Source organism: Microcaecilia unicolor, chromosome 3 (assembly GCF_901765095.1).
Source record: "Microcaecilia unicolor chromosome 3, aMicUni1.1, whole genome shotgun sequence".
In the NCBI taxonomy this organism is placed as follows: domain Eukaryota; kingdom Metazoa; phylum Chordata; class Amphibia; order Gymnophiona; family Siphonopidae; genus Microcaecilia; species Microcaecilia unicolor.
In genome coordinates, this window is record NC_044033.1 from 391,009,216 (window position 1) to 391,035,132 (window position 25,917).

Consider the following 25,917-nt stretch of genomic DNA (forward strand, 5'->3'; position numbering starts at 1 on the left):
CACTGGGCAGTCCCAGGCCAGAATCCATCGGGGGGGGGGGCAATCAGAGGAGCCTCAGGCGACCCTTGAGGAAGGGCTCTTTTCATCATGTATGCTTTATGCAGCAAAAGCACAAAATCCGGGGAGAAAATCTCACCCTGGGCACCCAAATCCTGTCCGGTGCTAGCCACTCCTGAAATAACCTCATCTCGAGGTGCCCCACCCGGCTCAGGTCTCTCCGTGTCCACGGAGGCCGCACCATTCAGTGTAAGCAAAATGGCGCCTGCTGTCAGCTCAGAGCGGGAAGAAACATCGCTCGCCATGCTCGGGCCGGCTCCTAAGCCAGTACAGCACGATTTACAGAGTCCTGCTGCTGATTTGCGCTTGCCACAAGTGGAACAGCGCTTTACATTGTCCGCAGCCATCGCCGAAAAAACGGCGGTAAAATCCAAAATGGAGGTTTCGCGCCAAAATCGCCCCGATCGCGGGCCAACCCCGGAGGAGTTGGAAAACACTCTTACCTCAAAGGATCTAGTGTACAACTACGATCCTGCTGAAAATCAGGTCAAAAACCTCTGTTCCAGCGTCTCTGCGTTTAAAAACGCGACATGACTTTTTTTTTTTTTTTAAGCTGTGAGGAAAGCAGAGGTATTGAAGACTCCGGAGGCTCAGATGAGTGGGAAAGGCAGGGAAAGGGCGAACCTATATGCCTGCATCCACTGTTGGTGGGTGAGGACAGGGAAAGCAAGGCAATATGTCCACATCCACAGAGGTATGGGTAAGGCAGGGAAAGGGCTAACCTATGTGCCTTTAAAGTGAAGCTGCTATAGCCTCCAACACCCCGGTTAACAACTGGCAAGCCAGGAACCACCTCCCGGCAGATTTTTCTGGAGCTTGAACAAGCTGCAGCCACCCTGCTAGGGGAGATAGAGAATACTGAAGAGGCAGTGGAGCTAGCTGGCCAAGAGGGCACTGTGAAAGTTTGAGTGCTCTCTATCTCCCCTGCTGGTTGATGGACATAACCCATACGTAATGGCTTCATCTGCTTGATGACAAGGAATTGGCTATTCTTGATAAAACCCCAAAATGACACACACACATCAGAAGAAGGTACTGCAGTCAAAAATGTCTTTATTCTGTAGTTGGTTAGAAAGTCGCAGATAGTCCAAACAAAGAAAATCAAAACCTAGCTCTATCCACAGTCTGCTTGTACATTTACTAGCTTTTCTGCTTAATGGGGCAGGTTCAACCCTTCATCCACTCATTGCTACCTCAAATTTACTTTTAAACGCAATCCATTTGTTGATCTCAGTCTGGGGTCTGAAACTCACCAGCCCCCAGATAGATTATTTATTCAAGGCTGTAGGGTTAGAGGTCAGGGTTTTTCATCACCCTGAGTTCTACCTAGGGACTCTCTTCCTGTTAATTTTCCTCCTCTTTCTTTGGTCAATTCAACTTTATTTCTCCTGGTTAAAGCCCCATCAAACTGAACTCTGATATTAGGTTATGTGAAGGAGTATACAGACAAGATCCTTGGTCTTCCTAAAGGGACAACAGCCCAACCCATCTTAGTAAAGGAATAGCTGGGGAATTTGACTGGATGATCATGCTATCACACAAGGTGGAAGTGATAGGATCTTTGCCTCACATCCTATGGATCTACTACTGTTAAAATGGGCTCTGGGCCTCACAACAAAGCTGCCACCTTTTGTGATAATCTGAACATATAGCAGGGGTCTGGGTCTTTGGTGACATACTTTAGACAAAGGCCAGTTGAACACAAGTTCCAAAGAAAAGCAAAATGTTATTTCTTATTGTGGTAACATGGGCGCGGCAGCGGCACTGAGCCTCCATAGAAACAGCCAAAGGGATAAAGGTAAACCAAAAACTCTTTATTGCTTCAGCTAAATATACCAATGCCTGTTACTGCAGAACGGGAAAGTATGTCCATGTCTAAATAGATCGACGTTAGGATTTACACATACTACCTGAAATGTCTAAGTTTTAGAAAAGTGCTCGTATTGAACAACAGTTCCACTGGAGGGATTATAGGTTTCCCCCCTTAATCCTCCAGTAGTTGATCTCCCTCCCGAAAGCGAAACATTTGTGCCCATATTGATATTTTAGACATTTATGATTATAAAATGGATGCTCCCATTGCATGTAACCAGTGCATAAACGTCCATTCCTCAATATATTTTACAACAGGTTCTATGTCAGCAGATCCTTTTCTAGCAGAACTTAAAGACGTGTACATTCCAATTTGTACATCCTCTCTACAATCTGCCTCTTTATTTACAATTTCAAACATAATAACACTTGAAAACAATATAATTTAAAAACAATCAGTGACTCAAATTTGCCAAAATGTGGCCCACACTGAGTTTTATTTGCGTCACTAAGGGGTCCTTTTATGAAACTGCGGTAAAAAGTGGCCTTAGTGTATGGGAACCTTAAACGTGTCATTCCCATACGCTAAGGACATTTTTCCACAGGGGCAAAATAGCCAATTGTTCTATTTTATGTGTTAATGGCCACTAAATTTTATTCTTTAGTGATGGATAGTACATGCTGATCCCAAAATTACTGCGGGCCGACTGAGCACACCCCTCTGTAAGGTGTTTTTAGCTGTGGTAAGCATGCATTAGTGCTTACCGCAGCTTAATAAAGGACCCCCAATTGTTTTTTTAATTTATATGTTTATATTAAAGATAAGTTATACATGTTTAACATGTTTGAATTTGTAACTACAGTTTGTTTATGTTTACTTATTTATTTATTCTTGACCAAACAAGTTTTGCTAGACTACCCTTGGAGGCTGGGGAGGACCCGGAGGAGCAGACACTGAAGGTCTTCCTCCAGTGCTGCTCTTCACTCTGCCCATTGCTTGCTAAGCGGCTGCTTTTCCTCTCAGGCACGTGTGCTCGGTTTTGAAACCGAGCATGCCCTGAAAGAAAAAGCAGCCGCAGGGGCAGGCAATCAGCAGAGTGAAGAGCAGTACTGGAGGAAGACCTCTTCCGCTGGCGGGGCCGCCAGCCAAGGTATTTCAATTGCAGTTGCGGCAGCAGCAGTGACAATCGTGGAGGCGGGGAGGCAGTGGATGATGACTGTGTGGGGGGGCAGCAGCGGCGATGATCGGGGAGGGGGGGTCCTTGTCCTGGGCCCGGTTCAATCTCTCGTTGGCCCTGAGTGGGGTATCACTCGTGCCCTGAATACACCACTAGACCAAAAGGGATTTTAAGGTAGTCTTGGGGGTGGGGGTACTCTGTAATTTTTTTTGAACTACGATTGCAAGTAATGCAGTTATGATCTTGGAGAATAGTTTATATGGGTAAAGAAAATACTCTAAATAAATGCTTTTGATACAAACTTTTAGCTGTAATTTAAGTCTGTAAATTTGGGATGATAAACTCTTTAGAAATTAGCCTTTCTGTGGAGTTATGACATCATCTGTCACTCCAAGGGTGGTGCAAAGTCAGCCACTGTGAAAGAACTATGGCTTTTAGTTTCAGTTTCCATTAGCTGTGGGACATGTGTGTGGAGGCTATTTTGCCTGGAGATATGATATGGTCTTTCATTATTTAAATTATAATCTGGCTTGGTTACTCTGGGTTTAGCACAGGGATGCAGAGAGTGCAGACTGAAAGATCTGACAATCCCCAGCACCTGTCACCAATTCACATTCACACAACCAAACTTGATTGTTTTGGCTTTGGCTGCAGTTTTGGTTTCAGCCTCCTTTGTGGTGCAAGAGTCATACATTTGAGGCTCCTGTCTGATGAGGCTAGCAGCGCTTGGTCATATTTCCTGGGGAGAAAAGGAAGGCAGTCACCACTACTGTGGAAACCCCTTCCTGATAACCAGACAGCATCCTCAAGCACAAGTCCTGCAGGAAACTTCCCCCTCAAAATGAACAAGGGTTCTAGTGATGCCTGCACATGTTGTATGGGAAGGAAATAGTAAGAGTAATAAGGAAGGACAAAAACAAAAAAAAAAACAGTTACCCATTTTCCAAGAAGTGCTCTTCGTTCTTCAAATACCTGTTCAAAAAAAGAGTTAAACATTATGTAAAAAAGGAGAATATTGCTTGCAGCTAAAATATAAAAGCTGTTGTTACTACAACAATGGAGGAAAAATCAAGGATTTCATTTAGTTTAAATAGCCTACATTGCTTCCAAGGTACACATACACTTTTAGCTCAAGGACACTATGGTTAGATTTGAAAAGGAAACGATACACACTGTTTGCCTTTGAAAACTAACAAATGGAAAATGTGGGCACTGAAAGCACCTGCACACCTCTCTACCTGTTTTTGGGTGGATGCCCAGAGAGAAAATAGCATATGATCACTGAAAATCCCATGTATATGAGTTGTTTTTCTCCCCTGACTTACAGACGTCCCTGGAAAAACCTCAGGCCAATATGGGATGTATATGTGCGGAGGGTAATTTCATGGTGGGTCATCTATGAATGGAGGCTAAGTAGGTGACTATTTTGACATACAGGTGCCTATATGTTTTCATGAAATACAAGCTCAAAACCTGCCACTATTACGGCTAAAATGTGGCAGCATACATTTCCACTTGTATGTGACTGAAGTACACGTGTAGATGCTGATTTTATACTGACACACATACTTCGTGGCTCTGTCCTACCTCCGGCACACAACATGCCTACATCTAGCCTATGTATAAATATATGCCTACTCTTATTATGTTGCCAAGAGAAGGACATATAAAGTTTTTTACATAAATACTCTTCATAGCAAATACTTGTGTGTATAATCTTTTTTTTTTTTTAATTTTTTTTATCATTTTACTTAATTACATTCACATTTATCACGTAAATGTAAGGAACAACAGAAATTAATATAAGGAAAAAGAATGTATAATGATCTTTACACATGAAAGCCATCATAAAATTTCCCCTTACTGGCTGCCACTAAACTTGTAAACTCCTTATCCATGGATTTTCAGAAGATTCTATACTTGGAACTGAAAAATGTAAGCGGAAATTTGCATGCGGATCAAACATGTGCGTGGAAATTAATTAGCTAATGAGCCATTAACTTGCAATAAATTGATGTGATCAATTATTGTAGTTAATTGGCAGTAATTATTATTTGCACGCACATCTTCCTGCACGTAATTCTATAACACCGGGTGCTCAAATCCACAAGTATGCAACTCAAAAGGGGGTGTGACCAGAGGGAGGACAGGGGCATTCCACAAAATTGCAAATGTTGTTATACAATAGTACTATTCTTGCACCCAAATACCTCACGTTACTGAGTTTGAGCACTGGTGGGTGCCTTAATCGTCTTCAATAATAATGAGGGCTCACCTTATTCATTATTAATATTTTAGGTGATTGCTTTTTGCTTTCCCTGACCATCTCTGTGTATGCTATCAAATTATTTGAAGAGCTGGGCGCTGGCATTTACACCACATTTCAGCTAGTGTAAAGACTGGCACCCAAGTTGGGCAAGGACATCGGCTCTAAGCACTATTCTAGAAATGGCACTCAACTTGGGGCACTGTTTATAGAACAGCGCACCGTGTTGTCTTTTTCCAGCATCTATTTTTCAGCACTGTTTATAGAATTTACTCCATATGGATAGTGCCACCAAAAAATCCCACTAAACACCCTGGCACTATTTGTAATGTGATAGGGCAGAGTGAGGATATTTCACCTAACTATACATGCAGCGGTGATATCACCTGCTATCCATACAGTTAAGCAGTTAATTTAGAACAGCAAAGAGGCTGTTCTAAATGAAACCACTCACGTATAAAGAGGCTGAATATCCCCTATATATATTACCTACCAGTGATGAGCATTTCCTCTGTATATATTTATTAAACTCAAGAAAAATGGTTTACAATAAATATAAACAATAAATACATATGTACACAACTATATCTACTCTCAGGGAGAAGGGATCAGCCACCCCAACACCTTTTTGCTCCCATACTGCATCTTTACCGCAGCCCTAAGTGGGAGTAAAGATTTCAGCACTAAAAGAACAACAAAAACTGCATTAGATTTTAGCACATTTTTCTACATTAGGAGCAATTTCAAATTCAGCATTTTGCATGCCCACTACATTACCCTTTAGTATAGTGGTCTTACTATGGATTTTCCCCTTACCTTTCATTTTATTTAACTTATATTCTGTCTTATTCACTAATGTTCTAAATGGATGCTAATAAAATATCCACAAGAAAAATAAAAAAGCACACTTCAAAAGACTTTACATTAAATATACAAAACATTATTATATAACCAAACCAATTTCATAGCACATAGGAGCCCTTTTACTAAGCTGTGTGCCTACCATGAGGCAAAAAGCACTGCCATGGGATGTGCTAAGACATCCTGTGGTAGTGTGCCCATCAGCGTGTAATAATCCCACGCTGAAATTTTAAAAATATTTTCAGTGTAGGAGGCGTGACTATAGGTGGAGAGTAGGCATGCCCTGTGTTAATCAGGTAGCATGGGCACATTGCTGCGTACTGCCTGATTACCATGGAGTTAGCGTGGGAGCCCTTAGGACCAAAAAAACCAGGAGTTAGTAAGGGTTCCTGTGGCCATTAAAGAAAAATATGGCAATTGGGCCATTTTACTGCTGTGCTAAAAGTTGCTGCAGCATGCGGAAAACTCATGCGCTGACAACAGCGCAGGTCACTTTTTAATGCAGCTTAGTACAAGGGCCACATAAAGACTTAGAAAGCCCAGAACTTTGTTCAGTGACATCATGTAGAAACTGATTGATGGAATCCATTCAAATTGTATCTGTTTGATGACAAGTAGCAACATCTGAAGAAGATACAGGATTTGAGGGACAGCAAGCATTTTAATCAAGTTTTACGGCGAGTTGTTGTTGCATTGCAGAGTTGTGCTTCACAACTAAGGATTTTCACATCTCTTTTGAGAAAAGCCTTTTTTCACCTCAGCGTAACAGGCTTGTTTGACCCCTGAGGCAGGCTTTTGTGCCAAAACACAGCCATGTTGGGTCGTTTATATGACTTTTTACACATTTTAACATCCTTAAAGAGCCGTTTCCGAAGACAAAGCTTCGTGGCCTTCACCAAAAGCATGTCACTGAGGCTCCTTGGTGCTGACAAGGACAACGTTGAATCCACACATTGCCTCAGGGTCGGGTCTGACGATGGATGGTCCTGGGGCCCCTGCACAGCAGGAGGCCTCAAGGAAGATGGAGACCCACTTGATGCTTCAGTGCTTCCAGTGTGTAAGGGTCTAGCAGCAGCCATGCTGACCGATGATCCCGATGCTGGTGCGACACTCAATGTCGATGCCGACGTCGAGGAACCGGACTTGGCTCCAAAAATCTTCTCTTGTTGAGCCTCTCTGGAAATCTAGGTGCTCTTCTTCATGCGAAGACAGAAAACACAGTTAGTGGGGCTATGGTTGGGCCCAAGACACTGTAGACACCAATAATGGGTGTCCTTCCGAGAGACTGTCCAATTGCACTGGGTACAGCGCTTAAAGTCACTGGGAACCTTGATGAACATGGAAGAAAAAACTTCCTTGGATAAATTAAACAAGGGGATGGTGCCTGAAGAAGGGGCAAGGAGCAGCAAAAAACAAAGGGAAAATTCCCGGCCAAAGTCAAGGCCTAACAGCGGCCAACTGATGATGAAAAAGAAAGGAAACTTAAAACCGGGCAAAATATACTAAAAATAAAGGGGAAACAAAAAAAGGAGGCTCCTCAACGGGGAACAATGAAAGAAATTGCCAAAAGGCATGAAAAAGCTCTTTTTGACTGAACGTTCTGAGGAGACAGTTAAAAAAAACCCCACCCTCTCCTCACCGCGATAGAAAAAGACCACGTTCTCACAGTGGGCGGGAAGGCACACACGCATGTGTGGTGAAGCATGTCTCACTCTCCACAAAACTCTATTTATACTTGCTATAAAACATGGACCCATGAATCCAGTTTTAGTTACTTTTCGAGATCTAGTCCTAAAAGAGTTTGATATTTGGGAAAAATCAAATTCCAGCAAATCTTCCTTTGTGAATTAATCTAAAGGAGAAAAGGAAGCATTCCAAGAACTGATAAACAGTGATGCTTTAGTAATATTACGAGCAGATAAAGGAGGGGTTATGATCCCATTGGATAAGATTCAATAAGAGAATGAAGCTACAAAGCTAATGGATCAAGAAGCTTATACTCTAACACAAGAAGATCCTAATCCTAAATTGATGAGTTTGATTCATGACTTTGTGCAATCTAAATATAAACAAGGTATGTTGACTTCTAAAGAATATCCTTTGCTGGTGGAGAGGTTTCCTAGACTTTGAAGATTTATTTTCTACCTAAAGTACACAAGACTCTTATAAATCCACTGGCCAGACATATTGGTAATACTAGATCTTCAGCTTTAGAACCATTTTCTTAATTCATTAACAGTTTGGGTTTTTTTGAAGGCGGAAGCCTGCAAAGTATCTTCCTACTTAAAAGACTCTTCTCATCTTTTAAGGATATTAGATGAATATGAAGAACCTATTACCTCAATGTGGCTTGCAACTTTTAGATATCACCTCACTATATACAAAGATTCTCCAAGAAGGTGCGCTTCAAGTGATAACTTGTGCGCTACCTTTTTTTTTTTTTTTTTAAACTGATGTTAATGCTTTTGTGAGAATGATGAGATCACATTTGAGTGTGATACAGTTTTTTCCTTGTTTTAAAGGCTTACCATTAATAGCATATACGAGAGCTAAAACTATTGGGGAAAGGTTTGAATGCAAAAATTTGGGAATGAGAGAAATACACAAACATTAGCTTCTTGTTTGTGGGGATTGCCAATGGTGTACACATTCTATGATAGGTAAAGAATGGGTGACCCTCAGTCTAAAAAGATTTTGACATCTAATTCTGATACTAAATGTAACAGCAGTAACGTTTATATATATATATATATATATAATGTGCCCTTGTGATTTAGTTTATGTAGGGCATGCTAGCTGACAGATTAAAGTATGATTAACTGAACACAAATCACAAATTTATACAAAACAGCTTCATGCTCCTTTGGTTTAACATTGGTTGGACTTTAATCATAGTTTAGTAGATATTCAACGGAGAATTAGTGATCAAATTATAACTGCAGGAAGGGAAGGAAATCTTTAAAACAATGGTTAAATTTTAAGGAGCAACATTGGATACATAATTTACATACTGTTAACCCTTTTGGTTTGAATGCTGAAATCGAATGGGGGTGTCTGCTTTAGTTCAGTGATCTGCGATTGTTTGAGATACTGTTTCAGGAAGTATTTGGGGTGGAGATTAGATGCCACCATCATCTTGTTCCAGGGAAGAGTTGGGGTATGTTTGTGTGTTCAGCAGTGGATGGTGAGAAATAATTTTTAATATTATTAGATTTGTTCTAAATAATAATAGATGGTAAGCAATCGGGTAGTTACTATTTTTTTTTTCAGCAGATGTGCCTTCTGGATATATTAAAAAGCTAAGAATTTTAAGCTTTGTTAATCTTAAATAGTATACTAAGAAACATATTTTCATAGCACTTAGACTTACAAATTTAAATAGAGGGGCATTTTCGAAAGAAGCGTCTTTGTAGAACGTCCAAATTTGGAGGCGGGGAAAAGGCCATTTTCAAAAAAAGATAGACGTCCATATTTGTGTTTGAAAATACCTTGGACGTCCTTGGATTTGGATGTCTTTGATTTTCGGTGATTTTCGAAACCAAAGACATCCAAGTCTAAAACGTCCAAATTAAAGTCATTTGGATGTGGGAAGAGCCAGCATTTTTAGTACACTGGTCCCCCTGACATGCCAGGACAGCAATCAGGCAGCCTAGGGGGCACTGCAGTGGACTTCATAAACTGCTCCCAGGTACACAGCTCCCAAACCTTTTGTATTGAGCCCCCCAAAACCCAGAACCCCCAACTGTACACCACTACCATAGCCCTTATGGGTGAAGGGGGGCACCTATATGTGGGTACAGAGGGTTTCTGGTGGGTTTTGGAGGGCTCGCTGTTTCCTCCACAAATGTAACAGGCAGGGAGGGTGTGTGCCTGGGTCCACCTGTCTGAAGTGCACTGCACCTAGTACTAAACTACACCAGGGACCTGCATGCGCTGTCATGGACCTGAGTATGACATCTGAGGCTGGCAAGTAATATTTTAAATCATGTTTTTCAGTAGTGTAGCAAGGGCGGAGCGGTGGAGGCGGTCCGCCCCGGGTGTCAGCGGGTGGGGGGGTGCTCCGTCGAGAGCCGACAGCTCTCATCTCCTGCCACCACCCTGCCTTTTTTTAAAAATCTATGCAGCGACGCAGGCAGCGCCTCGCGTCTGCCCTGAGTGTGCTGTGAAAGGAGAAAATCGCGTCGCTGGCGTCAGGCCTTCCCTCGCTGTGTCCTGCCCTCTTCTGAGGTAACTTCCTATTTCCTCGAGGGTGGGACACAGCGAAGGAAGGCCCGACGCCAGTGAGACGATTTTCTCCTTTCACAGCACACACAGGGCAGATGCGAGGCGCTGCCTGCGTTGCTGCATGTATTTTTTTTTTAAAGGCAGGGTGGTGGCAGGAGAAGAGGGCTCTGTCGGCTCTCGATGGAGGGGGGGACAGGACCAGGTCGGGGGGGGGAGTGCTCAGATGGGAGAAGGGGTCTGAAGCTGGAACTGGGGTCTGACAAGGGGGCAGGAGGGAAAATGGGTCCATGCCTGGGGTAGGTGGGAGAATGGGTCTGCTGCTGAAAAGAGGGGATGCAAGGCATGTGGTGGATGAAGGGGGCTGGAACTGGGGGCTGAAAAGGAGGGTAGTTTGGATAAGGGGACTAGTACTGGAACTGGGGGCTGAAAAGGGGCAGGGAGAACTGGCTGGGGCTGAAGCTCGGGACTGGTGAGAGAAAAGGGCTGGGGACTGGTGGGATAGTGGGGCTGGAACTAGGGGCAGGTGGAATAAGGGGGCAGAGAGAGAGGGGAAAGACCCTGGATGGAAGGGGTGGAACGTGAGGGAGGGCAGACCTTGGATGGATGGGAGAGGGAGGGCAGACGGATTGAAGGGGCAGAAAGAAAGGGCAGATGTGGATGGAAGGGAGAGAGAAAGGGCAGATTGGGGCAGATGGTGGATGGAATGGGCAGAAATAGAGGGCAGATGTGGATGGAAGGGAGAGAGAGGGCAGACAGTGGATGGAAAGGCAGAGAGAGAGAGGGCAGACAGTGGATGGAAGGGACATTAGAGAGGGCAGACACTGGATGGCAGAGAGAGAGCGAAGACAGATGCTGGATGGAAGGAAGACAATGAAAAGAAGATGAGGAAAGCAGAAACCAGAGACAACAAACTGTAAATAAAATATATATTTTTATTTTTTTGCTTTAGGATATAGTATTGTAGCTGTGTTAATAAATGTTTATAAATAGAACATGTAAATAAGATAATCTTTTTATTGGACTAATTTTAATACATTTTGACTTAACCTTCAGAGAACAAAACCCGCTTCCTCAGGTCAGGATAGGACCTGTAACAGCACTATACTGTATTGACCTGAGGAAGGAGATTTTGGCCTCTGGAAGCTAAATGTATTAGTCCAATAAAATGGTATTATTTTATTTTATGTATTTGTTTTATTTCTATTTGTTAATTTGTAAAGTGGTGATTGGTATTTGTTAGTTTTTTCAAATTTACATCTGCTGTCTTTATATTTTGCACAGTACTAGGGGACATTTTCTGTTTCTGTGGTGTTGCATTGTATGCAGAGTCTGCCATCGGGGGTTCAGTTTCATTTTTGTCTAAATAGAAAGCTTATGATTACTTATTCTATAGTGGATTAGGGTGTATCTGTGTTTGTGAAAATGACATGGCTTTCGGTTGGCATTGACTGTGCAGGATCGACGATCTGTACTAATCTGTCTGTTTTCGTTTTACAATAGGTGAATTGATGTTCTAGTGCTCACTGTAGTGTTTAAGATGCTTTCCTTTTCCTTGTGTGACTCGTACAAATTACTGATTATGGTATAGTAGAATTGCTCTATAGGTCCTGAGTGTTTTGTATTCTCGGTATGCCTAGTACTGGATTTGGGGGGGGGGGGGGGGTTAAAAAATGACCGGCCCCGGGTGTCAGCTACCCTAGCTACGCCACTGATGTTTTTGAGGGTGGGAGGGGGTTAGTGACCACTGCAGGAATAACGGGAGGTCATCCCCGATTCCCTTCAGGGGTCATCTGGTCATTTCAGGCACCTTTTTGTGACTTATTCGTAATAAAAACAGGTGGGTGAAAACGTCCAAGTTTTAGTCCTGGACGTCTTTGCTTTTTTCCATTATGGCTCAAAGACATCCAAGTCTTAGGAACGCCCAAGTCCCACCTTGACCATGCCTCCGATACACCCCCATGAGATTTGGACGTCCTTGCGACAGACTTCAGAGAAAGACATCCAAAATTGGGTTTCGATTATACCGATTTGGACGTCTCTGTGAGATGGACGTTCAAGTGCCGATTTATGTCGCTTTTTGGACGTCAATCTCTTTCGAAAATGAGCCTGATAGTAACCTATGGAACTCTGCAAGTCTAAGTGCTTTGAAAATTAGCCCCCAAATGTTAAACATTAAAAAGATTTGCAACCTTAAGATATCTTCCCCTTTATCATAGAGAATACATTTCACTTACATTCATAGCATATGATACAAATGTGATATAAAATATATATACTTGATCCTGACCTGTCTTTGCCAATTTGGGGACATATTGGATGGGCTCCCATTATGGGCTTCTAGACGTTCACACATGGCAAATGAGAGGAAGCCCATAGGAACTGAATGGGCTTCTTCTCATTTACCACACAGGAATCTCTAGCGTGGCTTTGTAAAAGAGGCCCTATAAGACTTATTTTACTGCTAACCTCAGTTATTAGTAACTAGGGGGACTTTTACTAAGCTGTGTCCATTTTGAACTACCACCCGTCTACCATGTGGCTCAGGTGGTAATTTGAATTTTTATGCACATCCACTAAGCGTGCCGGAAATTTTCCAACGTGTGGCACTAACCGGGCAGTAATCGGCATTGTATGTGCATTACCACCTGGTTAATGTGTGAGACCTTAACGCTAGGTCAATGGGTAGCAGTAAGGTTTCAGGCATAAAATGAACGCACGCCAATTTTTATTTTGCCACACATCCATTTTCGCCCCCCCCCCCCCCCTAAAAAGGCCTTTTTTGCATGTGCACTGAAAAATGGACTTGTGTGCGTCCATCTACCCTTCAGAAAAATGTTGAAGACCCATCTCTTCAAAAAAGCCTACCCTAATGACCCAACTTAACTTTTTAAGCCCACCCACATGATTCTTGTCCTGACGATTATTATACCTTAGACCATGGGGTTCATTTTCAAAGCACTTAGACTTACAAAGTTTCACAGGTACTATGTAACTTTGTAAGTCTAAGTGCTTTGAAAATACACCTCTATGTCTCCCAATCTCCTTATGCTGATCCCCAATCTTTTCTTCTCCATCCTTCCTACACCTTACCCCTCCCAATCTCTTTTCCTTTTGCACATCCTATCTTTGTTTACCTCTCCATGTTCAATTTACATATCCTTAAAACCCCACTATTACTATATTTACTACAATTTGTAATATTCTCCTTTAAGACTTTGTAATTCTATTTACTATGTAAGCTGCATTGAACCTGCTATGTGTGGGAAAGCGCGGGGTACAAATGTAATAAATAAATAAATAAATAAATACACGCGTCTACACCAGCGCAGGCCATTTTTTGGTGCACATTAGTAAAAGAACCCCTAGGTCTCCCTGCATAAAATGGGACCTGTGATAAAATAACACGTCTTAACAGTAGCCCATGTTGATAACTAAACTCCTAAAATTGGAAACAGAAAAAAATGCTGTTTGGTTTTATCACTGACCTCCCTTTGTTTTGTTTTCCTTCCCTTTCTTTACACGGTCTCATTTGATCTCAGGCAAGCCCTTCCTTTGAAGGCACTTTCCCTCTGCCAGAATTCAGAAAGGAGATCCAAGTCCCATATAAGGCTGTATTCTGTCAGGAGATAAGCTAATGCAGGAGAACAGAGAGGCAGAACAGCATGAACTGAAGGAGGTAATATCTCTATGTGCTCTTTTTGTAGTGTTGACAAGTGGAGAAAAATCGAGTATTGTGATTTTACAGAAAACGTGTGATTGTGAGTCAAATCCTGGAGAATAGCAAAGCACTTTTAACAGTGGCATCATAGTGTGTTTTACACATGCTGAGATTTCAATTGAAATTGTTGAACAAAGAGTAAAAAAGGGCTAAGAGTTTACTGTATAGTATTATAAAATCTTTTTATTATAAATTTTTAGTCCCAGGGTATTTTTTACAAGTGCAGTAATACATACCAGGGCCTGTATTGAAAGAATAAGCTTTGGTCTTATGCCTCCTGCTTCAAAATGTACCTGGGATGTGTAGAAAAGACCTTTAAAACACCCTGCTACATGTTATTATTTATAGGTAGGATAATATATGATATGTTTTTGATCCTTCAGGTGGGCTACATAAGACTGAAGTCTTCAGAAATTTGAATCAGGTCTTGAATATTTTACGATAAGAAACTATGACAAAATGTGCTTTACAGGTTACAGGAAACTACATATTTTTGCTATATTAAAACACTTTTCTGAATGGTGGTAGTGGCAATATAGTTGGCATCCTGTAACTATAATCTAAATATCAGTTCTAGTGGAAGGGCCATTACTGTCCTATCCTCTGCAAATGGTTTGCTTCTGGACCCTATGGAAGTCATTTAAAGGCTGTGCAGATGAAGTGTGAAGTTTGGGTTCTTTTTTATCTATGGACTTTACATAAATGTCCAAAATATAGAACAGGAGAAGTTCTCTACGATGACGAACCACAGAAGGCAAAAGTAGAGACTAAAAGACAATTCACCACTGGAGACGTGAGTCCAACAGTCTTTATTATCACCACTGGAGACATGTAAATTCATGCAGCTAGCTTTTTCATATTTCCAAACCATGCCCCAGTCTTACTCCCAGGAATTGTCTCACTTACTGGAGGTTAACGTATACTTGTAATGGACCTACTCAAGGAATTTTACCTGCATATAGGCCCCAAAATTTTTAACATAATTCGAGCCAGAAGGTCTTTGGATATGTAGATTTGACAACATAATAAGATGATTGTTATAATTCTGGTTTGATGCAGAAAAGCCTTGGCTTCCTGGGTCATGAAATGTGCCCCTATAGGAGTAATTCTATATTTGTTTATGTTTTATAACAGTTGCTAAAATTGCTTCTTTTTTTTTTTAAATAAAACATAAATAAAAGCGATATACAATAAAAATTCATTGAGGGAAAGGAATGCCATATAAAATATAGAAAAGCAAATATTCACACAAGAGGCTATCAAACATACCAGTGATGGCGCCAAGATGTAGTTGTCAGGAATATGTGTAAATGACCAGAATACAGTCATATATGCACATTTGTGTGCACAATGACATGTAAATGCCAATATTTCAGCCATATGGTATTCTATAAAATGGTGCCTAAATGTGAAGGCATGTTCTTTGAGGGTGGACATTCATTTGGCAGAACACAAAGTTGCACACTTCGATTGTAGAATACTATCATCTCTGCATGTTCTTTTGTGAATTAGTAATACTAGCTCTATGGCTGGTGTAAAAATGATCATGCCTTAATTCTAGGCGCATGTTTGACATTACACTGATATTTTAGAAAGGCGCCCCTTTATAGAATTGTCCTTTTAAAGTTTTTGTTGTTTGAGTGGCTACTAGACCACAAAATGTATCATAATTTATCAGGAACGTAAGGCCTTGTAAAGTGTGTATCACAGAGAAGGGAACTGAGACCTCATCAATCCAGGTTCACCGTGGATCTGATACTGGGATTCAGCTTTCTTCGGGATCATGGAATCAGACAGGGGGACCGACCAGTTCCGCATAAGGACGTCCTTCAGTACCTTATGCAGAGGAACTGTTACAGCCTCTTTAGGAGTGGAGGAGTGGCCTAGTGGTTAGAGCACCAGTCTTGCAATCCAGAGGTGGCCAGTTCAAATCCCACAGCTGCTCCTTGTGATCTTGGGCAAGTCACTTAACCTTCCATTGCCTCAGGTACAAACTTAGATTGTGAGCCCTCCTGGGACAGAGAAATATCCAGTGTACCTGAATGTAACTCACCTTGAGCTACTACTGAAAAAGGTGTGAGCAAAATCTAAATAAATAGGTGGAGAAGAATAGTCCAGGACTTCAAGCATCTCAGTCCTGGGCTCATCCTCAACCTCCACAGGGAAGGGAATAGCCGTAGTCATTTCCTGGACAAAAGAGGACTTCGGCAGAAGGGGGGTCCAGAACCCAAGGTGAGGGGGGCACATTTTAGCCCCCCCCCCCCCGGTGCAGCCGCCATCACCACTTTTTTGACCCTCCCCCCAGCACCCCTCCCCTTTTGACCCCCCTTCCCACCGCCATCCAGTACCTGTGCTGGCGGGGGTCCCCAACCCCCCGCCATCCGAAGTCCTCTTCAGCGCCAGTCTCCGGGCCGGCGTGTTGCTGCAGTTGATGTGAAAGGATTCTGTTTCTGTGTGAGTCATCCTGACAGTGCAGGACGTCAGGATGACTCACACAGAAACAGAATCCTTCCACATCAGCTGCAGCAGCAACACGCCGGCCCGGAGACCGGCGCTGAAGAGGACTTCGGCTGGCAGGGGTTGGGGACCCCCGCCAGCACAGGTACCTGACGGCGGCGGCGGGTTGGCGGCAACGGAAATGGGGGGGTTGAAAGGGTCAGGCCAGGGGGGGGGGCCAGGCCAAATCTGGGGGGGGGAGGCCATGGGACCGTGGCCCCACATAGCTATGTCCCTGCTCTCTGGTGGAGGGGAAGGTTCAGAGGGAATCCCATAGGACTCATCAGAAGAAAAGTACCTGGGATCTTCCTCTGACTCCCACGAACGCTTCTGTTCAGTATCGGATAAGACCTCTCTTAAGGTACTCCGATACTGAGCCTGCATCGACGCCGAGGAACGACTTCCTCGATGGCGACGTCAAGAGGCAGATGCCCGCTCGGACTGCAGTGAAGCTTCCTCCACCGACGTCAAAGGGGAGTTGACCTAGGTGGCAGCCGATGCCGATGCCATAGGCAGCACCAGGGCCGGGGACCTCACCGCAGTAGAAGGGCCAGACACTTCTGCAGCAGACGGTACAGAAGGCGCAAGCACCCCTGACACTGAAGCTGACTGACGTAACAGTCCTTCCAGAAGTTCTGGAAACAAGGCCCGGATGCACTCGTCAAGAGCCGCCATCGGAGAAGGCTGCGGGGTCGGTGGAGCAGGCGATGTCAGAATCTGTCGAGACTCGGGAGCAGGTAGCGGGCTGCTAGGAGACCGACACATTGGCACCTCCTGTATAGAGGGGGAGCCATCCTCTTGGCGCCGACGCTTCTCGGGTGCCGACTCGCTCGTCGCCCCGGAGCTCCCGGCACCGTGAGTTGAAAGAAAACGGTAACTGTGCTTCTTTGCCTTCGCTCAACGCCCGTCATCGAGACTCCTCGGTACCGATGAGGAAGACAAAGAGGCATATTTTCAAAGCACTTAGCCTTCCAAAGTTCCATAGAAATCTATAGAACTTTGGAAGGCTAAGTGCTTTGAAAATATGCCTAATGGAATCCTCACATCTCCTTGGGGCCGGGTCCGACGAAGGTCGATCCCGGGGAGCCAGCATAACAGGAGGCCTCGAAGCAGGTGGACACCCACTCGACGCCTCACTGCTCCCAGCACGAGTTGGTCTCTCAGCAGCCATTACCTCTGCTCCCGACGTCAATGCTCCTCTCGATGTCGACGCCGACAACCTCGATGTCAATGTCGATGTTGAAGGACCAGACCGAGCCCCGAAAAGCTTTTCTCGTTGGGCTTCTCAAGACGCTTGGGTCCGTTTCTTCATACGAAGACACAGACTACAAGAGGCTGAGCTATGGTCGGGCCCAAGGCACTGGATACACCAGGCATGGGTATCAGTACCTGAGATGGTCTGGTTGCACCGAGTACAACGTTTGAAGCCGCTGGGTGTCTTCAATGACATGGAAGGAAAAATGGCTTTGGCGAAAATCAAAAGACGCGATTATGCCTTTGAAAAGAAAAAAGGGCACAAAAGAAAGGGAAGAACGCAGCCGCGTCGAAAAGAAAGCTTAAAAGAGGACTAAAACTAAGAAGATAACTACAGGAGATTTTTTTTTTAAATATGACGAAAAAATAAAAATAGGAAAATAGAAAAGAAAAGTCGTCAGACTCTTCCTGGGCCAAAACAAGAAGAACTAGAAAATCCTGTCACCTCGTCGCGGACAAAAAAGAACTGAAGGGGCACGGTTGTGCGACAGGTGGGAAGTTGCCCGCGCATGCGCACTGTGCACAATTCGCGTGCCAGAAGCCTCTGGCAAAACTTTTATATTTTTGCTTGGAAAAATTTGCCGTTTCCTGGGCCTACGCAGACGTCAACCCACATGTGAGAACAAGCAGCCTGCTTGTACTCGGAGAAATAACTTTCCCTCCGGTTTACAAAGCTGCACTAGCAGTTGCCGGTGCAGTAATACCAACACAGCCCATTCACTTTGAATGGGCTGTGTCGGCATTGCCGTGCAACTTTGTAAACAGGGAGGTTTGCTTTCTCTGTACAAAGTGGAAAATGCAGGCATAAAAATCGATGTTTACATAGCTGAGGATTCTATTTGGGAAGTAGATATAGTCTGCAAACTGGGTAGATTCATGAGACGTTGTCTATGCTGTAATAATACAAGGTATGTATCGGTAATAAATAATTAATTTTATTAAATTTTAAGGCATTAGATATCTGTTAAACAATTAGTGAAAGAAAAACATGAACAAAATTATTTTAGTGGCGTACGTAAAGCTAAACAAAAAATTATGCAGAACTGTTATTAAATGGACTTGGGGAAAATCCACTATTTCTGGGATAAGCAGTATAAAATGTTTTGTACATATTATGTACTTATGTACCATGCTTCCACCAGGCCCCTTCAAATTTCTATGTTCTACACATGCAAACAGTGCCTTACTAAAATCACTTCTAAAACTACCTGAAAATGTTCTGTCTGGCTCATCTTATAAAAGTTTGGATCCTCCATAGTTAGTTTTAAATCAAATATCGGCTCCAATGCTATTAAAACTTTCCCTTACCTGGTCATTCATGATCTGATGGTTCAGTGGTGTCCATGTACTCATTTTAGTTTGCATTTTGGGACCATTGGTGTTCTTGGGAGGTGCAAATGCCATTGTTTGCAGAAACTCTCATCTATACCAGTATTCCTCAACTGTTAAAGCACATTTCAAAATATAAACATATTAGCCAGAATGGAACTTTCCCCAACTGTATACCATAAGTGTCTGATATAAAATTGTTTTTTCTCCAATTATGGGAGTAATTTTATCACAGGGTGCCAAAAACATATCTATTCTAAACCTGTTTTATAAAAGGTAATGTACGGGCTCATTTTTGAAAAAGAAGGACGTCCATCTTTCATCATAAATCAGAAGATGGACGTCCTTCTCTCAGGGACGTTCAAATCAGTATAATCGAAACCTGATATAGGACGTCTCCAACTGCACTCCGTCGCAAGGATGGCCAAAGATCAAGGGGGCGTGTCAGAAGTGTAGCAAAGGCGGGACTTGGGCGTGCCTAACACTTGGACATCCTCGACCCATAAATCGAAAAAAACAAGGACGTCCCTGAGAAACACTTGGACGTTTTCACCCGGACGTGTTTTTATTATGAATAAGGCACAAAAAAGGTGCCCGAAATGACCACATGACCACCGGAGAGAATCAGGGATGACCTCCCGTTACTCCCCCAGTGGTCACTAACCCCCTCCCACACTCAAAAAACGTATTTAAAAATATGTCGTGCTAGCCTCAGATGTCATACGCAGATCCATGACAGCGCATGCAGGTCCCTGGAGCAGTTTTAATGTGTGTAGTGTACTTCAGACAGGCGAACCCAGGCCCATACCCCCCTACCTGTTACATTTGTGGAGGAAACAGCGAGCCCTCCAAAACCCACCACAAACCCACTGTACCCACATCTAGGTGCCCCCCTTCACCCGTAAGGGCTATGGTAGTGGTGTACATTTGTGGGTAGTGGGTTTTAGGGGGCTCAGCACACAAGGTAAGGGAGCTATGTACCTGGGAGCAATTTATGAAGTCCACTACAGTGCCCCCTAGGGTGCCCGGTTGGTGTCCTGGCATGTCAGGGGGACCAGTGCACTACAAATGCTGGCTCCTCCCATGCCCATATGGCTTGCATTAGGACGTTTTTGACATGGACGTCTTTGGTTTCGAAAATCGCCAAACGTCAGAAACGTCCATGTCTAGGGATGTCCAAATTTACGGATTTGGACGTCTCTGACGGTATTTTCAAAATGAAAGATGGACGTCATCTTTTTTCAAAACTACGGGTTCACCACCCCAGGATTTCACCGTTTTGCAAGGACGTCCAAATCGCAACTTGGATGTCCCTTTCGAAAATGCCCCTCGTAGATACCCAAGTACTTTTATAGAACAGGTTCCAGATCCAACCACAAATATAGGCTAAATGTTTTATCTGCCTTCGTTTTTCTATCTACCATATAAGGGAAGCCCCACTCAGAAGATCCCAGGATGCACTGGGCAGGGTGCCGCCGTTTTGGAGGCGTCGGGAGTGCTACTCCCTCCTCCGTCACTATAAGGTATGGGGGTGAGGGTGCCTCCAGACTATGAGGGCGGATGAGGGGTGGGGATATGTTGCCCACTGGGCCACCAGAGTTATTTTTTGTGTCAGGGGTTAGAGGGCCTAGAGGTCCACCGGATCTCCAGCCCCCCTGTGCCCTCATTTTGGAGGGGTGTCAGGGGGACTGGAATGTCGCTGTACAGGATGAGAGTGGTACTAGGCCACCAGGGCCTCATCCGTTGGGGTGTCCAGAGTCCACTGGACCCCTCAGGACTGAAAGTGGCAGCCCGGGCTGAGAGTGACAGCCCAGGATGCCTGGCTTGAATGGGGGGGGGGGGGGGGGGGGGAGACAGAGTTTAACCCTAACATCAGCTCTGAGCTGGTGTAGGGTTAAGGTGCTATTCTGCCATATGATCAGTGCGCTGTTCTTGATCATACGGGTGGAATACCGCAGAGCTCATTTAAATCTAATTTTAATTAGCTCTGTGGTATTCCCTGGCATGGGCACTATAGATCCCTCTGATAATTCATGCAATGGTAAATGTGGGCACCAGTTCGGTGCTAGTGGCCTCTAACACCCACATTTACCTTACGCTGCCCCTGGACCACCACATTTACCTTTACTCTGCCCCTAGACCACAAGATAGCCGGCTTTCACTTTAGTAGTCTATAGTGATAATCAGTGGCACTAAATGGTTAAGTGTTGCTGAATATCAGTGGACAGCCTTGCACAAGTGATTTAACCAGGTAGGAATCATTCCTGGCTGGTTAAATCACTTTGAATATCGACCCCTTAACTGAATTTGTACCAGAGGCAATGGAGAATGAAGTGCCTTGTTAAAGTTACAAGGAGCATTCTTAGAAGAGGTGGTTTGAACCCTGGTTCCATGGTTTCCAGCATGTGGCTCTCATACTAGGCTATGTCTACAATCTTGTTTGAGCCCTCTGTTATATTTTAGCCTTACAGTGATCAGTGCCCCCATTTCCTCATGGTAGCCAAATACTCAAATTGCAGTGAACTGGAAGACCCAGAAATTCCCAGTATCAATGGAGCACTCATGCAAACAAATTTCAGACATACTATCTATGAAAAAAATTGCGACAGATCTGATCAGCACACTAAGAACTAGATTTAATAAAAACTATGCTACTTCTTTAATGCACATCATTTATCACAGGGCTCATTTTACACAGTGAGACCCATGTATGAATAACCCATATTAATGCACCAGTGTGTGCTAATACAGTAGCACAGTTTAATAAATTTACCTTAAGTTTCATAACCTATGGTTTTCTTTCATATGTTTTATTTGCACAGAACCTCATAGTTATCATTTCCATCTTATAAGAGATTTTGCGCAAAGAGAATTTTTTCAAGCTTTTTCTCTTACCAAGCAGCTAAGGCCTGGAATACATTGACAGTATCTGTGATTTGCATCTCTGGTTATGCTCTATTTTGTAAAGCTATAAAAACTATCTTATTGCCCCATTAAACTGCAATACTTTGCTCTAGCTTTGCCTTGTATAGTCATAAAATTAGATTGAGAATTATGTATTGTTATGTTAGGATGCCATCATTGTCATTTTAGTCTTATTCTGTTTTATTCTCCAGTTATTGCCACTGGTCTCTCTTATTGTAATCTGCTCTGAACCTTTTTTGGGGTATAAGTGGAATACGCTCTAGATAAAGTAAAGTATCCCTTCTCGCTCACACTGTGATTTTCTTAAGTAATCTCCATTTGTTTAGGAATGTGCACGCCCCCCCCCCCCCCCCCAAAAAAAAAACAATTTGGTTTATGTTCATATTTTATGAATATTTCTCAATTTTAATGCAATTTAATTCATGGTTTTTCACACATTTTTATATTTAAATCTCTTTATTTAAAGGAGACCAATAACAATTGAAAAAAACAGTACAAAAAAAACGTAGATAGTGAGACCCCCTAGGGACAGAGAAAGTACCTGTATATAATGTGTACAGTGCTGTGTATGTCTAGTAGCGCTATAGAAATGATTAGTAGTAGTAGTAGTTGAAAACAATTGAACCCAACATAATTTTTATTTTGATTATACAGAGAATACCCCCCCCCCCCCCCCACACACACACACACAAACTTGTAGGCTTTTCCTAACACATGAGAGAACTAAGCTCTTACAGCCTCCCAATGCACCTTATCCTCCCCTATCCTTTTTCCCCCACCCTCTCTATCCCTCCCATCTTACCTAAAGCCCAACCAAAATTCGGTTTCAGTTCTGGTGCCAAAACAGACTCAAAAAGCTGTTTTCAGCAAGTTTCTGTTTCTGCAAAGTAGAGGAGTGTGGTAGCCGTGTTAGTCCACTCTTAAGGTTATCAATAGAAATCAAACAAAATAAAACATGGAAAAGAAAATAAGATGATACCTTTTTTATTGGACATAACTTAATACATTTCTTGATTAGCTTTCGAAGGTTGCCCTTCTTCGTCAGATCGGAAATAAGCAAACAAAACAAAGCTTTTGTTTTGGCCCAAACTGGTCTCTTGTATGCAGTGGTTACCAAAACCATGCCCCACCCCACCAGCCCTGGAAGAGGAGCTCACCTCTGGCAGCAAAAGGAACAGCAGAAGCTCAACTCCAGTAGCAAAAGAAATTCACCTCTGACAGCAAAAATGTGTGCTGTAACAGCTGCTGCTATGGGCAAGACTCTAATGTTCAGTAAACGGTCCCAAGAGTGCAATCAGTGTATCAGAATAATACCAAACAGAACCCAGATCCAAAAAGATTTGGATTCAATACATTTTCTAGCAAAACAGTTTGAAAATGTGAACTTAAGGCTCTGAGACTGCATTGAAATAACATGCATAACATAACTTTCCTTCAAGCAGCCTATTTACCTTAACACAGTCTCTCCTACTTATCTCAGCTTCAAGCAGTCAATTGTGCTCCAACTGCTGCTGCTATGGGCAATAAGGCAGTATTTAAAAAAATGTGTTCACATCCACACTCTTAATCTGATCGTGAGCCCTTGTGCCCAGGCCGAGGCCTAGGAAAAACCTTGGCGAAGGCCTAGGGTACACCAAACAGGCGCTATGCAATACAATGGGCCGCAAAGCCCCGCACACTCAGGAAAATCAACAAGCACCACCAGAAAAGGGAAATAGACCACTCATGTAAAAAGCACTCTTTCTAGCCTCACTGTGGCTTGTGTTGACACTAGATTAGAATCTCACACCAGAAGGTAATATAGCTCCTGGATTAGTTACGCCAGGAGTAATTAATTCTGTATTAAATGTGTCTCAATGGAGTTTTAGAGCCAACTCGATTACAGTATGTTGAAACGCAAACAGAAGCTATTCTACAATTAACCCTGGATATATTCCACAATCTGAATGGAATGGGGTCCAAGTAAACAAATCTAGAACTGAATACTGCAGTAACTAGGCCAGAAACAGAAGATGCAATGTGTAAAAAAAATAAAAATTAAAAAAATAAACCACATTAGTTTGATTTACAAATGCTACCTGACTTCTCCCAGCACTGACAGAATGACATAGTTATCACATACCAGAGACCTCAAATTTAGTTATCTGAGACAGGAATGTAGGCTCCTGGGGCAGAAGAAAGTGAAAGATAGGCAGAATCCCAGCAGTAAAGATGGAGAGGAAGAGAGACTAGAAGGACAGAGGATGGAAGAGACAGCATACCATCATTATTCTCTAAGGGAAAGGTTGTATACAGTAAAGGTATTTTGTTCTAAAAAGTTTGTTTTTTTTAAAGTTACATTTGGGGCCCTGTTTATTAAGCTGTGCTAGAGGCGAGCTAGCGTAAGAATTAGCACAAGCTAATGCTAGAGACGCCGATAGAAATATATGGACATCTCTAGCAAGCGTGCTAATTTTAGCATGTGCTAGAACGCTAGCACACCTTAGTAAACAGGGCCCTTGTTTTCGCACAAATTCTTGGCACATCAATTATAGTTTTTATTGTACATCGCATACATGGTGCTTATTGATGGGCAGTATATCAAGTGTAACAAACTTGGAAACTTTTGGAATTGATATAACAATAGATCATGTAGACCAGGGTTCTTAACCGCTTTTGGTTCTCCCATCCTTTTCATTGATCAATGAAACCCTAGCACCCTCTTCTTAAACTACTATATCCACTAGTGACATCTACATTTGTTGCTGTTAGCTGCTAACATGTGGCTAAAAATTACAGTTGTACACAGTTAAATTTGTAGATGACACAAAACTATTTAAGGTTGTTAAAACACATGTGGACTGTGAAACATTGCAGGAGGATCTTAGGAAACTGGAAGACTGGGCATCCAAATAGCAGATGGAATTTAATGTGGACAAATGCAAAGTTATGCATACTGGGAAGAATAACCCAAATCAGTTACCTGATGCTAGGGTCCACCTTGGGGGTCAGCACCCAAGAAAACGATCTAGGTATCATTGTAATCAATATGCTGAAATCTGCCCAGTGTGCAGTGGCAGCCAAAAAAGAAACAGGATCTAGGAATTATTAAGGATGGTAAATAAGACCAAGAATATTAAAATGCCTCTGTATCACTCCATGGTGTGATGACCTGTCCTCAAGTATTGCATTCAGTTCTGGTTGCCGTATCTCAAAAAAGATATAGCGGAATTAGAAAAGGTTCAAAGAAGAGTTACGATCTGACGAAGAACGGCAACCTTCGAAAGCTAATCAAGAAATGTATTAAGTTATGTCCAATAAAAAAGGTATCATCTTATTTTCTATTCCATGTTTGATTTTGTTTGCTCTCATCTGAGGAAAGGCTAAAGAAGTTGGGGCTCTTCAGTTTGGAAAAGAGACTGTTGGGGTGAGATATGATCATTGAGGTCTACAAAATTCTAAGTGGTGTAGAATGGGTAAAAGTGAATTGATTTTTTTTATTCTTTCAAGAAGTACAAAGACTAGGGGACACAAATAGGAGGAAATATGTTTTCACTCAACAAATAGTTAAGCTCTGGAACTCGTTGCCAGAGGATGTGGTTAACAGCAGTTTGCATATCTGGGTTTAAAAAAAAGGTTTGGACAAGTTCCTGGAGGAAAAGTCCACAGTCTGCTATTTAAATAGACATGGGCATGTCCTTGGATTGGTTGCATGGAATCTTGCTACTATTTGAGTTTCTGCCAGGTACCTGCGACCTGGATTGGCCACTGTTGGAAACAGGATAGTGGGCAAGATGGATCATTGATCTGACCTAGTA

General features: G+C 42.9%; 1 protein-coding gene across 2 annotated transcripts in view; it reads right to left on the reverse strand.

Annotated features, from left to right (window-relative positions):
- FBXO16 (F-box protein 16) overlaps positions 1-25,917 on the reverse strand; it is a 144,591-nt gene that overhangs the window by 107,789 nt on the left and 10,885 nt on the right. For both annotated transcript variants that reach the window (XM_030198701.1, XM_030198702.1), the window contains exons 2-3: positions 19,175-19,308; positions 3,984-4,019 (exon numbers count right to left, since the gene is read on the reverse strand). In XM_030198701.1, coding sequence (XP_030054561.1) covers positions 3,984-4,019; positions 19,175-19,270 — 132 coding nt within the window. In that variant the 5' untranslated portion in view covers positions 19,271-19,308. The remainder of the gene's footprint in view (positions 1-3,983; positions 4,020-19,174; positions 19,309-25,917) is intronic.